At 36.7% G+C, this 14,255-nt stretch overlaps 1 protein-coding gene across 1 annotated transcript in view; it reads right to left on the bottom strand.

Moving 5' to 3' along the window:
• Window positions 1-14,255, bottom strand: part of LOC148954425 (malectin) — a 51,887-nt gene that overhangs the window by 23,180 nt on the left and 14,452 nt on the right. Inside the window, exons 2-3 of the mRNA XM_089086490.1 lie at window positions 9,889-10,251; window positions 707-886 (exon numbers count right to left, since the gene is read on the bottom strand). Of these exons, the coding sequence (XP_088942616.1) occupies window positions 707-886; window positions 9,889-10,251 (543 nt within the window). The remainder of the gene's footprint in view (window positions 1-706; window positions 887-9,888; window positions 10,252-14,255) is intronic.

Below are 14,255 nucleotides of genomic sequence, written 5' to 3'. Positions count from 1 at the left end.
CATTAGTGAAAAAACCCTGAGCCTCGCAAGAGCGGATCCAGGATTTTTGTTCGGGGGGGGGGGGTAAATAATTTTCGACTCGGTTTTCGACTTATTTTACTAATTTTTACTAAGGTTTTACTAATTTTCGACTAATTTTCGACTCGGTCAAAAATTTTGGGGGGGGGGGTTCAAACCGGGTAATCCCCCCCTGGATACGGCCTTGGAGCCTCGGCTATTCTACTTCTTATATTATCGTCTCATCCACCTTCACTAATAACACTACCAAAGTAATTAAATTTATCCAGCTGATTAATTTTCTCGTTACCTAACATCAGCTCCCCGCCAGAAAAAAATTGTATCTCGTTGATAAATGCTTCTGGATGTGAAATCAAAATATTCCGACTACTATTATTATTACTGCAAAAAAATAACTGTCTTACTAAATTATTTTTCAATATTTTTATTTCATTTTAATAGTAAATGAAAAGACAGTATAGTCTAGGAAATTATTTCACTTTTCATATTTTCCTGGAACTTTAGGAAAAATTTTAAGGGGGTCTCTACTCCGTGGAAGACGAGAAGTCTAAGACGTGGACGTCTTAAGACGCCTAAGACGAAGTAATAATAGACGAAGAATATCAATAATAGAGAAGTCTAAGACGAAGACGTGGAAGTCTAATCCCCGTAATTTATTAAACCTAAAAGAAGAAACCATTAGCTTTACCTTCAAAAAATCCAATCTGAAGGAGTCATATGCTACGGACGATTCGCCATTAAAATTAATTTTTCCATTCTGCACGCTAAAGACTATATACTCTTCATACGCTACTGCTTTGCCAACCTTCTCATATATATCAAGGTCCGATATAACTGCATGACGATCGTTGAGTAAAACGCTAAAAATCTGAAAGAAAATTAACACGGAGGGTTTATAAGAAATAAAAAACAAAACAACTACTAGAGTAACATACTAGGAAACATACTAGAGTAAAAAAGAAAAGAAAAAAGAGGAAGCAGAAAAAAAACAGAATAAAGAAAACAAAGGGAATTACAATGAAAAAAAAAATTATACAACCAAGTTGTTCAAACTTTCTGTTTAAATTCCTTGAAATTCCTTGTGCGTAAAAGCAGCTAAGAACTATAACAATGTTTAGTAACATACAATCAACAACAACAACAAAAATAAATAAATAAAAAAAATTAAATGCTATGATGGAAATTTTTGAACTGTGTTGACAAATCTGTAATTTTTTCTTATATTTTCTTTTCCTATTGTCTTTAATTATATTATATTATAACTAATAAATATATTATATTATATTATAACTTATAAATATCAAGCACACTAAAATTTTGGAAGTTGAGGCAAATTCGTCGGTTTTTTTTTTCAATGGAAACAGCAGAAATTGGTATTTTCAACAAAAATGTACGAACAAAAAGCTTTTTTCAATTCTAGGGGGACCAAATAAGACCCAAGCTTTGGGTCTTATCCCTTCCCCTTTCATTAAAATTCAAGATTTGTACATGCTTGATCATAGTTTCTTATACTTTTCGTTTAATTTCCTTGCTAGTGAACCCTCCAAAACATCAGATCCTACACCCTAAAAAAAACAGCGGACACGCAAGTTTCTGTAAGTAAAACCAACCGAGTTCAAACGTGATTTAATTTTTTAATCTTCTTCTTTTCAGGCTTTGCTAGCAGCATCAAACACTATCAAACGGAGTTTAAAAGAAAACGTTGGAAATGTTTTCCAAGACAACAAAAAACAAAGGCATTTGGGAAGTATTTAGGACTTGTAGAGACAATTATCATCACCTTAAGAGCTGCTATTACCATATTACTTACTGCATTTTTTAACATCTTTCTTTATCTCTTTTGTATGTGCACTGGATTGTCAAGTTGACAGTTTCAACTACAGCACTTTTTTTCTAGGAAGTGGTCAAACAAGCCTTTTACAGGAAGAGGTAGATTTAGAGATTCGAGACAATTTAATAGCTTATTATTAAGAGCCTTCATTCGTCATGTAAACAAATTGTATCCAAATAGGCAAAATTTAATAGTTGAATCTTTAATATTATAAAATTTGCAATGGATATTGAAAAATTTGCAACATCAAAACCCATTGAACTGGGAATTAGGCTTGTGAGGCTAATTACTCAATTCTTGGAGCCAAATATCCCCGGTTTATTCACACTTATTCCAACTACAGGCCAGATAGGCTGTAGAAGTTTAATATGACTAATTGATTCCATTCCTGAATCAGTGTCAAATAGTGGTTCTTTTACATTTTGAAATTCATACAAAAACGTATTTTTGATATTCGGTTACTGTAATCTGTGGTTTACTCTTTACTATATTTACTCTATACTATATTTACTGTATGTGGTTTACTCTTACTATATTATATGGGACAGTCCTTAAGAAATAGGCTTTAATTTTTCTTGAATAAAATTTCGGTACTTGTTAATTAAACGAAACGCACTCAATAATTACGCTTAGGCTAGATCTCAGAAATCGGTTTCATAGCCACAAAGACAAGTGATGGGTGATAGAATGCATTGGAATTGTATAATTTGAGCTATATATTTGCACATTGGGGGTGGGGGTTAGGTTATTTTAGGTTAGAGGGCGCTGTCCAAATATTTTACCCCCACCCTCCTTCCCCACTGTGCAAATATATAGACCAAATTATATTATTATATAAACTAAAGGCTATATGAAGGTTATATTTCATTAGGATTAACCTGACTTCATTATTGGGTGTGTTTCGTTTAATTAACAAGTACCAAAATTTCTTTTTAGAACATACAATTTAGACCCCAGAGGATCGACCGAACACCGCCAACGAGTGGTCCAGTTGACCGCCACCGAAGTGTCACTACACCACTGGCACGCCGCAGGCGCACCGCCGCCGGCAGAGGTTGCGACGTTCGGTTGACTTTGAATTAATTTTGCAGCAATTCTTTATTGTGTCAACCGCAAAGTCGGAGCTTTTCTTTTCTCGTGTGGTTTATTATTTCGATTTTCCTGATTAGAAATCAAGCAGGGCTTGCACTATACCCGAATTTTCGGGGATTTCCCCAAATTCTATGTGTCACCCCGAAAAAAAAAAATGGTTCACCGAATCCCCGAAAATCACCCAATCACGGTGCCACCCATAGCGATTTATCACCAGTGACTTTCCCTGCAAAATATTACTTTGCATACCATAATTCTTCACTACTCTCTTGTTCGTTAATTTTCCTCTCTTTTGTTACTTTGCATAAAAACCAGATAGATGCAATTGCGATATACACAGTTCTTCATATGTTGACAAAAAAAATATCGTCTTTATGAAATGAGATTAAATCATTTCGAATGCAGTTTCCTAATTGCTATTTCTTACATCATTCGTAGTCAACAATTTTCTTTGTAAGTTGAATAGAACACATTCACTATTATACAGCTTCAGTTGGATTTTGAAATTGATAGTCGACAGATTGTTTCTACAGCTAAATCATAAGTTTGCAGAATTTCGTGTTCTTTTGCTGTTTTTAGATAAGATTTTCTTAATGTTTAATACACATTTGTCGAACGCGTGATAGATTAAAGAAAATAAAATCTTCTTTCTGAAAAATTCCCCCCCCCCAAAAAAAAACAACCTTCTATTGAGACAAAATTTAGCTTTAGACTAAGCTATGTACACGGTTGGGGAATTAGAGACTGAAACGGAAGTTACCTCAAACATATGATTCATAAAAAATTGTAAATTATTGCCTATAGGGGTGGGGGAAGTAGGGGGCTATCATTTTAAAATGATAATAAACTCACTTTTTTTAATTGAAAGCAGGGATGCCAAAAAGATAATTATTTTTTTCATTTAAAGTGGAGACGGAAGAAAATGATATCAAATTCCCTGGGAAACAATTGACATATTTTGATAGACCCGGGGCTCCCCATTAGGACTTGTTCATTGTCTTGGGTATTTTGAAATTTCTCATAGGCTACTGGCCTAACTTGGCTTTTGTGTGTGCTCCCTTTTAATTAGATTCTTTGGATCGGTACTGGTGCGTAATACGGACACTTTTATATATCGTACAAGGAAACCAGTCACGAAAAACCCGTCAAACAAGCTATTCTCAAGAGACCGCCATACATAAATGACTGCAAAGCCGTGGTTTCTCAATGATTTACAATATTTAAACGATCTTTTTTTGGGATTTAAGGGGGAAAAAGGTACCTAGGTTAGGTTAGGTTACGTATTTAATATATGCTATGCTTTACCCTCTACACCCCCCCCCCCCTAATGTGCAAATATATAGTCCAAATTTGTTTATAAACTATTATATATTCATCCTATTATTTCATTTCATTAGCATTAACCAAACTTGACTTTTTAGAAGTGTCCGTATAATGCACCAGTACCTTTGGATCTTAATGAATGCCACGGCAAATCTATGACTCAGTTTTCTAATAATTCGAGGTATATCTGAATAATTTCGACATTTTTGTTGTCGTCACTGTACCCCTTTACTCATACCCTCAATTTTTTTCCCCAAGGAACACTAAGCTGTTTAACTTTATTTCGCGTGTTTGTTAACTTAAATTTAAATTAACTGTAAATTTACTTAATTAAATCAAGTTTGCGTTAATTAAACTTGCTCCTAACGCAAGTTTATCGGATTAACCTATTTTGCTCTCCTCCCGAAATTTTTTTTATCAGATCAACCTATTTTGCCCCCCCCCTGAAAAAAATGGTGGATCTGCCCCTGCTTCTACCTGTTCCAAAATCACAGCAAATTTAACATGAAGCATTAACTAGGTTGTATTATAGATAAGTTTAAAAACCACATACTGAAAATAGACGTAAACACAAATTCATCTGCATTGACTGCGTTCCCACAAAATGAGGATATTTGGACCACATAACCACCCCCTCCTCCCCACAAAAAAAATGAAAAATCGATATACGGCACAAACGCAATTAAAAGCAATTAAACGCAATTAAAAGCAATTAAACGCAATTAAAAGCAATTAAACGCAATTAAAAGCAACGGTACATTTTTTTCCTTTTATATGGCTCTTGATTTTATGCAGATTATCAATTTATTTAACAAGCTTCGGTACTTATGCATTATCTGGTACACGACGCTATAGTCTGCATAGGGAAATGCTAAAGGAAACCAGTCAAACGGGTATCTCCAATAGATAAATGGATCGTAAAGCATGGTTTCTCATCGCGTTTACAATATTTAAACTATTGTTTTTGGGGTTAGGGGAGGAAAACGTACCTAGGTTAAGTGTTTACTATATGCTACGCCTAGTTAATTATTAAGTAAACTATTTTTTAATATAAAGCTGAGACGGTATCCTATCAAGGTGGTATCCAGAGGGGGGGGGGGGGTATTATATTCAAATGATAAATCTTAAATTTTTTTACTGAAAGCAGGGATGGCAAAAAGTTATTTTTTTTAAATTTAAATCTGAGACGGTATCCTACCAAAATGGTATCCAGAGGGAGGGGGGGCATAGGGCGTTATTATATTTATGTGACAGTGCCTTGAATTTTTTTTTTTTTATTGAAAGCAGGGATGCCAAACAGTTATGTTTTTTTTTTAATTTGAAGTAGAGATGGTATTCTATCAAGGTGGTATCCAGAGGGGAAGGGGTAAGGGAGGCAATATATTTAAATGATAATATCTCAAATTTATTTATTTTTTAAAGCAGGGATGCCAAAAAGTGAATTATTTTTTTTTTAATTTAAAGCAGAGACGGTATCCTATCAAGGTGGTATCCATAGGGGGGGGGGGGTTATATTTAAATCATAATATCTTGAATTTTTTTATAGAAAGCAGGGATGCCAAAAAGTTATTTTTTTTTTTAATTTAAAGCAGAGACGGATCTTAAAGAACATTATATGGCTGCTTTAAAAAAATACAAAAGGGAGTGTGAAGGGAGGTGAGGCGCGCCACCGCTGCTATTTTTGGCCCCACCGCCACCGGTCTTCCCTCATTGGCGCGGCGCCGGGGTCTAATGAATTGCAAAAGTTTTTAAACGTTTCACAACTACAGCATAACATTGCTGGCAAACGAAACTCACGTGATTCATCTACAGTAATTTCCCGTATAGCCAACCAAATGTTGCTGCACTTTTTTGCATTTTCCAGGCTGGGAAAAACTAGTTTCAAATTTAGAATACAAGATATGTCTATGAAATAAAGTAACTAATGAAAAAAATATAGTTTTAGAAATATAATGTAATTAAGTTATATATGGTTTTAAGTCATGTTTTTGTTTATCTATTTTATATACTTGTCTATACATATACATACAACTTTGTGGATCGATTTATAATTATTAATTTTATTAGTGAAAAGGTCTTTTGTGGCAAGCTATTTACTTTCGGGAACAAATAAAAAAACTGTGGTAAAAACATAGGGATTTTGTAGCGTGACCAAACGCACATATTAATTCTTGAAAAGTAGCACTTCACAGAAAGAGGGCAAAATGTGAACTGGTAAAAAGTGAGTTCTCCAAAAATTTTTAGCATTCTAAAATACTTTTCTTATCCACTTTTCCCTTTTTTGTCTCTATATTTATTTAGTGAGATGAACAATCTGGTCATCCATGACTATTTGGCTGCTTTAATTTAAAAAAAAGGATAGGCTGTTTTGGTAAAACCTACCATCATTGGTAAAAATTGATGCCTAGATCAGACTATGGTCACAATTATAAATAAAATTAAAATTAAAAACAACAATATCGCCAATTATATATACCATTCATGATTTCATCATTGCAGTAAGGTTGGGCGACAAGGTTGTTATTTGTTCTTGTAAAAAAGGACCCAGCAACTGAAACATCGTTTTGACAACCTATGCGCATGCGCAAGCAACGGCTCTGGAGGATTTTTATCCTTTATTTTAATGATAAATTCTTGAGTTGAACTTCGAGCTTAAATTTTTTTATTGACCAATAGGAGTCAAGAGTTTGGGCATAATTTTTTGGACCTTAACAGCTTAGAACAGTACTTTAGAATGGAAGCTTAGAACAGTACTTTTTGTATCTGTAACGGGAATCTCATCCCTTTTATTATTTCACAATTGTTTAATGTTTATTTTGCAAATTTTGATATTTCTTTCTATAGTTTTTTTTTTACTAAACTGTACTTGGTAGATTTTAGTTGCAAGACTAAATTGTACTTGTGCTTTATTTGATTTATTTCCTTTTAATTTTGCAAGTTTTACTTATCTTGACATTTTTTAAAAACCTTTTTCATATTTGATAATCTTTCTTGACTGTTTTTACTTTTGCTTGTTTTTGCGTGTGGCTTTTCCAACAGGCCGGGTTTATGCCCAAGAGGTCTACTGTTGAACAGATTCTTACAGTGCGGCAGTTGGTGGGAAAAACAAAACAATTTTGCAGAAATACTTATATAGCCTATATGTGGACTAATACTTATATGTGGACTTTAAGACTGCCTTCGATTCGGTCGACCGTGTATCCATATGGCTTATAGTCCGCTCCCTCGGATTGCTAGCCAAATTTTGTCTGCTCATTGAGAAGCTATACGAGGGAACCGAGAGCAGCATCCAAGTGAATGGGAAGCGCAGCACGTCATTTGCCATCAAAACTCGTGTGTAACAAGAGTGTGCTGTCGCCGCAGAATTGTTTAATTACGTCATAGACCCCCACATGACTCGAACAACCGATCGATTGCCCTTTGCCTTCCAATTTAGAGATCGAGTCCTAACCGACGTTGACTTCACAGACGACCTTGCGCTTGCTACGGATTCCATACAACAGCTGAAAGATGCTGTGAATGGCCTGCAGGACATTGTCCTGCAGGACAGGTAAATTGACAAAAAAACAAAAATTATAGCAGTCAAACGGCTAGGCCCAGTTAGGCCCCCTGGATTAATTAAAGCTTATGGAGCCCACGCCAAATTTGTAACTAACTTCACCTATCCTGACTCCGTAACTTCAAATGATGGCTCTATGGACGCAGAACTGGGCAGCCGAATCGTGAAAGCTACCTCTGTCGTCTGAAGACTCAATACTAGTTGAAGATCACCCCATATTTCTAGGCGACGAAGATGCACATATATAACTTATCCGTGAGCTCAGTCTTGCTCTACGTGACTGACACATGGCCCCACAAATCCAACATCTTGAGCACGATAGACGCCTGCCATACGAAACAATTCCGTCGAATCGAAGGGCTCTGACGGGATGATTTTGTGAGTAATGAAAGGCTCCTTGTCTTTGCTCACCATCCTCAACTCAAATTGCCCATCAAACTATTAGAGGGTTTGGGCATCTCCTTTGGATGTCACTGACAGCCCCTGCAATCCTATATGAACTTGACCCCACATCTCATTGTTGGTTGCGCCCGAGGGGTAGACCTCGGATCAGGTGAAAGACCGACATTTCTGTTGACGAGGCCCACCTCATTTCTGCAGAGCGGTCCGCTTGGAGGAGCGAAGTTGCTTCACTCTCTACGCCAGATATCATGCAGCAGAAGCTCTAAGTCAAAGCAAGTCAAGTGCGTGGTTTTTGACTCTAAAGTGCGAATTTGGCCACTCTGGGTTTTAATAGCCATTTTTCAAAAATAAAAATCTTGTCTTGCAAAAGATCTCATGACATAGTATGAGGTATGTTCGGAAGGTAAGTTCCGTATTTTAGCTATAAAAAAAATGTAAATAAATTAGCGGAAATTACTTTGCAAAAAATTAAAACCCTATTTTTCGACCCTATTTTTTTAAACCCTAATTTTTTAAAGATCAAAAACACTATTTTCCAACATAACTTCCACGGTTTTCCAGGCCTTTACAATAATGTGGTACAAGTTTTTGTAGATCCACTTAATACAATGTTACCACCTGCATTGTTAACCATGTGGTAAAATTTCCTTTCAGATCTTCAATGCTGTTGATGTGCTGATCACCAATGAAAGTCTTCAAACGTGGAAACAGATTATTTTCGCTATGAGCAAGGTCGGTCTGTACAGAGGATGGTCAAAACGTCCAAACAAAAGTGCTGCAGGAGTTCTTTAGTTGTATTTGCAGTATGGAACTGGGCATTATCATGAATGGAACCCATACTCTTTGTGAGCTTTCCTTGGTGCTTGTTCTGTATTCGGCGTAGTTTTTTTTTGTGTCTCGCAATAAACTTTTTTCTTGACCGTTTTGCATTCGCGGCAAAAAAGTCAATCAGTAAAATGTCTTGTCTGTCCCAAAACACTGTACACATGACTTTTTGAGGTGCCAAGATTTGCCTGCGTTTGACTTTTGCTACCGACGAAGTATGGCTCCGTTGTCATTTGGCAATGGAGCCAAACGGCATTGAAGCTCCATCGATTGCCTATTTCAGGGGCACCACAAGCAACCCAAATTTAATCCCCTATGACTATCCACGATAAAAAGGAATCACCACCCTTCACATCACTTCTACAGCAATAAAGAACTGAATGAAAATATTATCATATGGCTGTCAATAAAGGCGACAGCATTCTATGAAGAAGGTCTACAAAAACTTGTACAGAATTTTGTATTAGCAGAGAATAGCCAGAAAGAAATTATTGTTGATACAAGCTTTTCAAAACATATTTCTTATCACTTTAATTTTTAGATTATGAAATACAAGTGGGATGTTAAAACCAACAAAAATCAATGACATTCATTAAACTTGGCTTTATTTTTATCAACAGGTGTTACTAAGATATGGCATTCGCATAAATCACTTAATACAATGCAAACAAACCACGGTTTAGTGTTTATTATGCATTCACCACTAAAATGTTTGAGCTATGTGTCAATCCTGCACCCTTTATTCCCTGTATTAAGTTTTACCCCTGTGTCAAGATATTAAGTTGAACTTGCTACTCTGGCTGAAAACATGTCAAAATTGAGTAAAGTTACTTTTTACCTTAGCTCCAGGTGAGTTAAAATAAACTTCACTAAACTTCAAAACCAGAACATAATCCCCATCACCATCAAGAGGCACATCATAGCCAAATGTATCAGTATCATATTTCTCCGTCTGATACAGAACAGAGTCTGATTGTGATACCCTTCCAAACACTAGAAACTGCTTTCCAAAGTCTGAAGCAATTCCTGATGAGCTTTCATCACTTTGATAATTAATTCCCTGACTATCCTTAAAATAGTCCCCACCACAGTTGACAGCGTAAACTACATCCTTGGGGCTAAATTCACAAGAAACTAATGTCAAATTACATAGAACAAGGGTACTAATGACAAACTGCCAGAAACTTGCGTATGTGTCCATCTGAAAAGAAAAAAATAAACATGCTTTGTCTGTACCAGACAATAAGACACAAATTTTAATTTGGAATTGACTAGGGCTAAAATAAGAGCCCAGAGCTGAAATTCTTAAAGCTATAGAGAAATGCCTAGGACTAGGGCTAATCTGAAGAGAAGAAAAACAAACATACTTTGTCTGAACCTGAAAATGGGACAAATTATAATTTGGAAATGCCTATGACTAAAAGAAGGGCCTAGGGCTAAAGTTCCTGGGGCTATAGAGAAATGACTAGGGCTAAAATACTACCTTTGGAATATAGGTATATTCCAAAGGTATATTCATATTTGGATTTTGGAATATAGTCTAATCATTTTCAGTGATGTCACATGGGAGAGGGAGGGAAAAAGGCATTTTCACCCACCCATCCCCTCCCTGATTTTGAAACATACTTTATTAGGGGGTAATTTTATTTGAAAATGTTTTTTTGGATTTTCATTAAAGAGACTGAAAGGAGCAAGAAATTCCCCCCCCCCTAGATTTTGAAAAATACATTTTGTGCTTCCCCCATAGATTTTCGAAATACATTGCTCCAATCTCCTAACCAAGATTAGCATGAACCCCCTATTGTATACTTTTTAGCTGTAGTTAATTTGGTAACAGGGGGTATATAGACTATGTACTTGGTAACAGGGGGCGATACACTATCTATCAATAAGCGAAATGAATCATTTTTATACAATTCTGAAAAGTTATGCCAGTTTTCCCTCCTACAAAGACTCTGTCTTGGCTTTATTCTAACTAGCCATGGCTTAGCTCTCAAGTCTTCCAACAAGTTGATCAAATTCGAGCTTCATAAAGCAGCTGAAATGATAGGCAGCACAATAGCGCTGCCTAAATAAAGAACGATGTTGACACAATGTATTATTATTATTTTGCTTTTGTTTTTGGACCAGGGCACTTCGTATCGAAGTTGTAGTAGAAACTTCGAAAAGGGCTCATTCGATTGAAAATTCCCCAAACACATCCAATCAAAATTTTGAGAAAGCCATTTTGTTCAGCGTAGTTGATTTCCAGATAGAAATTATGTTTTTGAGGAGGACACTCCACCACAGCCCTGAGGGCAAGGGTTGTAGGTTATGCCCTGGGGGCATATAAGGTTTTTATAGACAGCTTTGTCGTAGAAACTTCAAAAAGGGCTCATTCGATTGGAAATTTAAAGGGCTGGTGCCCTTTATAATTGTTGAAAGTGATTGGAGGACAACTAACCCTCCTTTCACGCCCAATATTTTCCCTAAACACATCCAAACAAAATTTTGAGACAGCCATTTTGTTAAACGTAGTTGAAAGTTCTGGAAACTAGGTCTTTGAGGATGACACCCACCCCCAGAGCCCTCAGGGCAAGGGCTGAAAGTTATGTCCTTGGGGCATATAAGTTTTTTTTTATAGAAAGCGTTGTCGTAGAAACTTCAAAAAGGGCTTATTTGATTGGAAATTGAAATGGCTAGTGCCCTTTTTAATAGTCAAAAGTGGTTGGAAGGCAACTAACACTCCTTCCACGCCCACCGATTATCCAAACACATCCAATCAAAATTTTTAGATAGCCATTTTGTTCAAAGTAGTTGAAAGGTCCAGAAATTATATCTAAGTGGATGACACTCCCCCCACAGCCCTCGGGATAAGGGTCGTAAGTTATGCCCGGGGGCATATAAGGTTTTTACTGAAAGCTTCGTCATAGAAGCTTGAAAAAGGGCTCATTCGATTGGAAATTCAAAGGGCTAGTGTCATTTTTAATAGTCGAAAGTGATTGGAGGGCAACTAGCCCCCTCTCAAGCCGACCTTTTCCCCAAACACAGACAATCAAAATTTTTAGATAGCCGGGTTTTGTTCAACATAGTTAAGTTTTAGAAATTAGGTCTTTGAGAATAATAACCGCCTCAGAGCCCTCAGGGAAAGGGTTATAAGTTATACCCTGGGGCCATGTAAGATTTTTATAGATAGTGATGTTGTAGGAACTTTAAAAAGGGCTCATTCGATTGGAAATTAGAAGAGCTTGTGCCCTTTTTATTAGTCAAAAGTGATTGGAGGATAACTAACACCCACCTCACACCCACCATTTCCCCAAACACAATCACTCAAAATTCTGATATAGCCATTTTGTTCAACGTAGTTAAAAAGTCCGGAAATTATGTTTTCGAGGATGACAACCCCCTCAGAGCCCTAAGGGTAAGGGTTGTAAGTTATGCCCTTGGGCATATAAGGTTTTTATAGAAAGCATTGTCGTAGAAACTTGAAAAAGGGCTCATTCGATTGGAAATTCAAAGGGCTAGTGTCATTTTTAATAGTCAAAAGTGATTGGAGGGCAACTAACTCCCTCTCACGCCGACCTTTTCCCCAAACACATCCAATCAAAATTTTTAGATAGCCATTTTGTTCAACGTAGTTAAAAGTTTTAGAAATTAGGTCTTTGAGGATGATAGCCCCCTCAGAGCCCTCAGGGCAAGGGTTGTAAGTTATGCCCTGGGGGCATGTAAGATTTTTATAGATAGTGATGTTGTAGCAACTTTAAAAAGGGCTCATTCGATTAGAAATTAGAAGAGCTTGTGCCCTTTTTTGTATCCAAAAGTGATTGGAGGATAACTAACACCCCGCTCACACCCACCATTTTCCAAAACACATTCAATCAAAATTCTGATATAGCCATTTTGTTCGACGTAGTTAAAAAGTCCAGAAATTATGTTTTAGAGGTTGACAACCCCCTCACAGTCCTCAGGGTAAGGGTTGTAAGTTATGCCCGCGTGGCATATAAGGTTTTTATAGAAAGCACAGTCGTAGAAACTTCAAGAAGTGCTCATTCGATTGGAAATTGAAAGGGCTAGTGCCTTTTTAATAGTCAGAAGTGATTGGAGGGCAACTAACCCCCCTCTCACGCCCACCGTGTCCCCAAACATATCCAATCAAATTTTGAGACAGCAATTTTGTTCAACGTAGCTGAAAGTTCTGGAAACTAGGTCTTTGAGGATGACAGCCCCCCCCCCCCCCAAGCCCTCAGGGTAAAGGTTGTAAGTCATGCCCTAGGGGCATATAAGGTTTTTATTGAAAGCGTTGTCGTAGAAATTTCGAAAGGGCTCATTCGATCGGAAATTGAAAGGGCTAGTGCCTTTTTTAATAATTGAAAGTGATTTGAGAGCAACTAACGCCCTTCTCACGCCCACCATTTCCCCAAACACATTCAATCAAAGTTTCGATATAGCTATTTTTTTTTAACGTGATTGAAAGTTCTGGAAAGTAGGTCTTTGAGAATGACAACCCCCTCACAGCCCTCAGGGCAAGGGTTGTAATTTATGCCCTGGGGGTATATAAGGTATTTATAGAAAGCGTTGTCGTAGAAACTCAAAAAGAGCTCATTCGATTGGAAATTTGAAGGGCTAGTGCCCTTCTTAATAGTCGAAAGTGATTGGAAGGCTTGACATTTTTATAGTAAAGATCGATGTAAATACAATGTTTTATTTTTTTATTTTTTTTTATAGCAGGGCACTTCGTATCGGAGGAGTTGCCGTAGGAACTTCGAAAAGGGCTCATTTGATTGAAAACAGAAAAGGCTAATGTCATTTTTAATAGTCGAAAGTGCCTGGAGGGCAACTAATCCGTCTCCCACGCCCACCCTCCCATTTGCCCATTATGTTTGAAAACTAAATGTTGCCTTAAGGTTGAATCAAAATGCACGGTGTTAATGCTAACTCCCAATAAGACATCTCAGCAGTATCCCAAGAACAACTGAGGGTATTATGTTCAAACTTTCTGGGCAACTTCTGCTCTTAAAATTTAACCAAATCAAAATAGCGTGAGTGTATCGAAGCTATCAAAGGAAGTAAACATATCTTTTTGCGAATGGTATCAAGTTTTCTATTTTAGGTCAACTAGAGAAGGTATGAATCTAAAGTAGACACTAATATTTGTGTCCAGATTTTTAAAAGGGTGTATGTTGTTAAAAATTGCTGAAAATTTTTCTCCGGTATACAAATAGCAGG

Source organism: Artemia sp. Qi Xiang Cuo, chromosome 3 (genome assembly GCF_049724085.1).
Source record: "Artemia sp. Qi Xiang Cuo chromosome 3, ASM4972408v1, whole genome shotgun sequence".
In the NCBI taxonomy this organism is placed as follows: Eukaryota; Metazoa; Arthropoda; class Branchiopoda; order Anostraca; family Artemiidae; genus Artemia; species Artemia sp. Qi Xiang Cuo.
The sequence above is the reverse complement of the archived record's forward strand: the minus strand, read 5'-3'. Positions and strand labels throughout refer to the sequence as shown.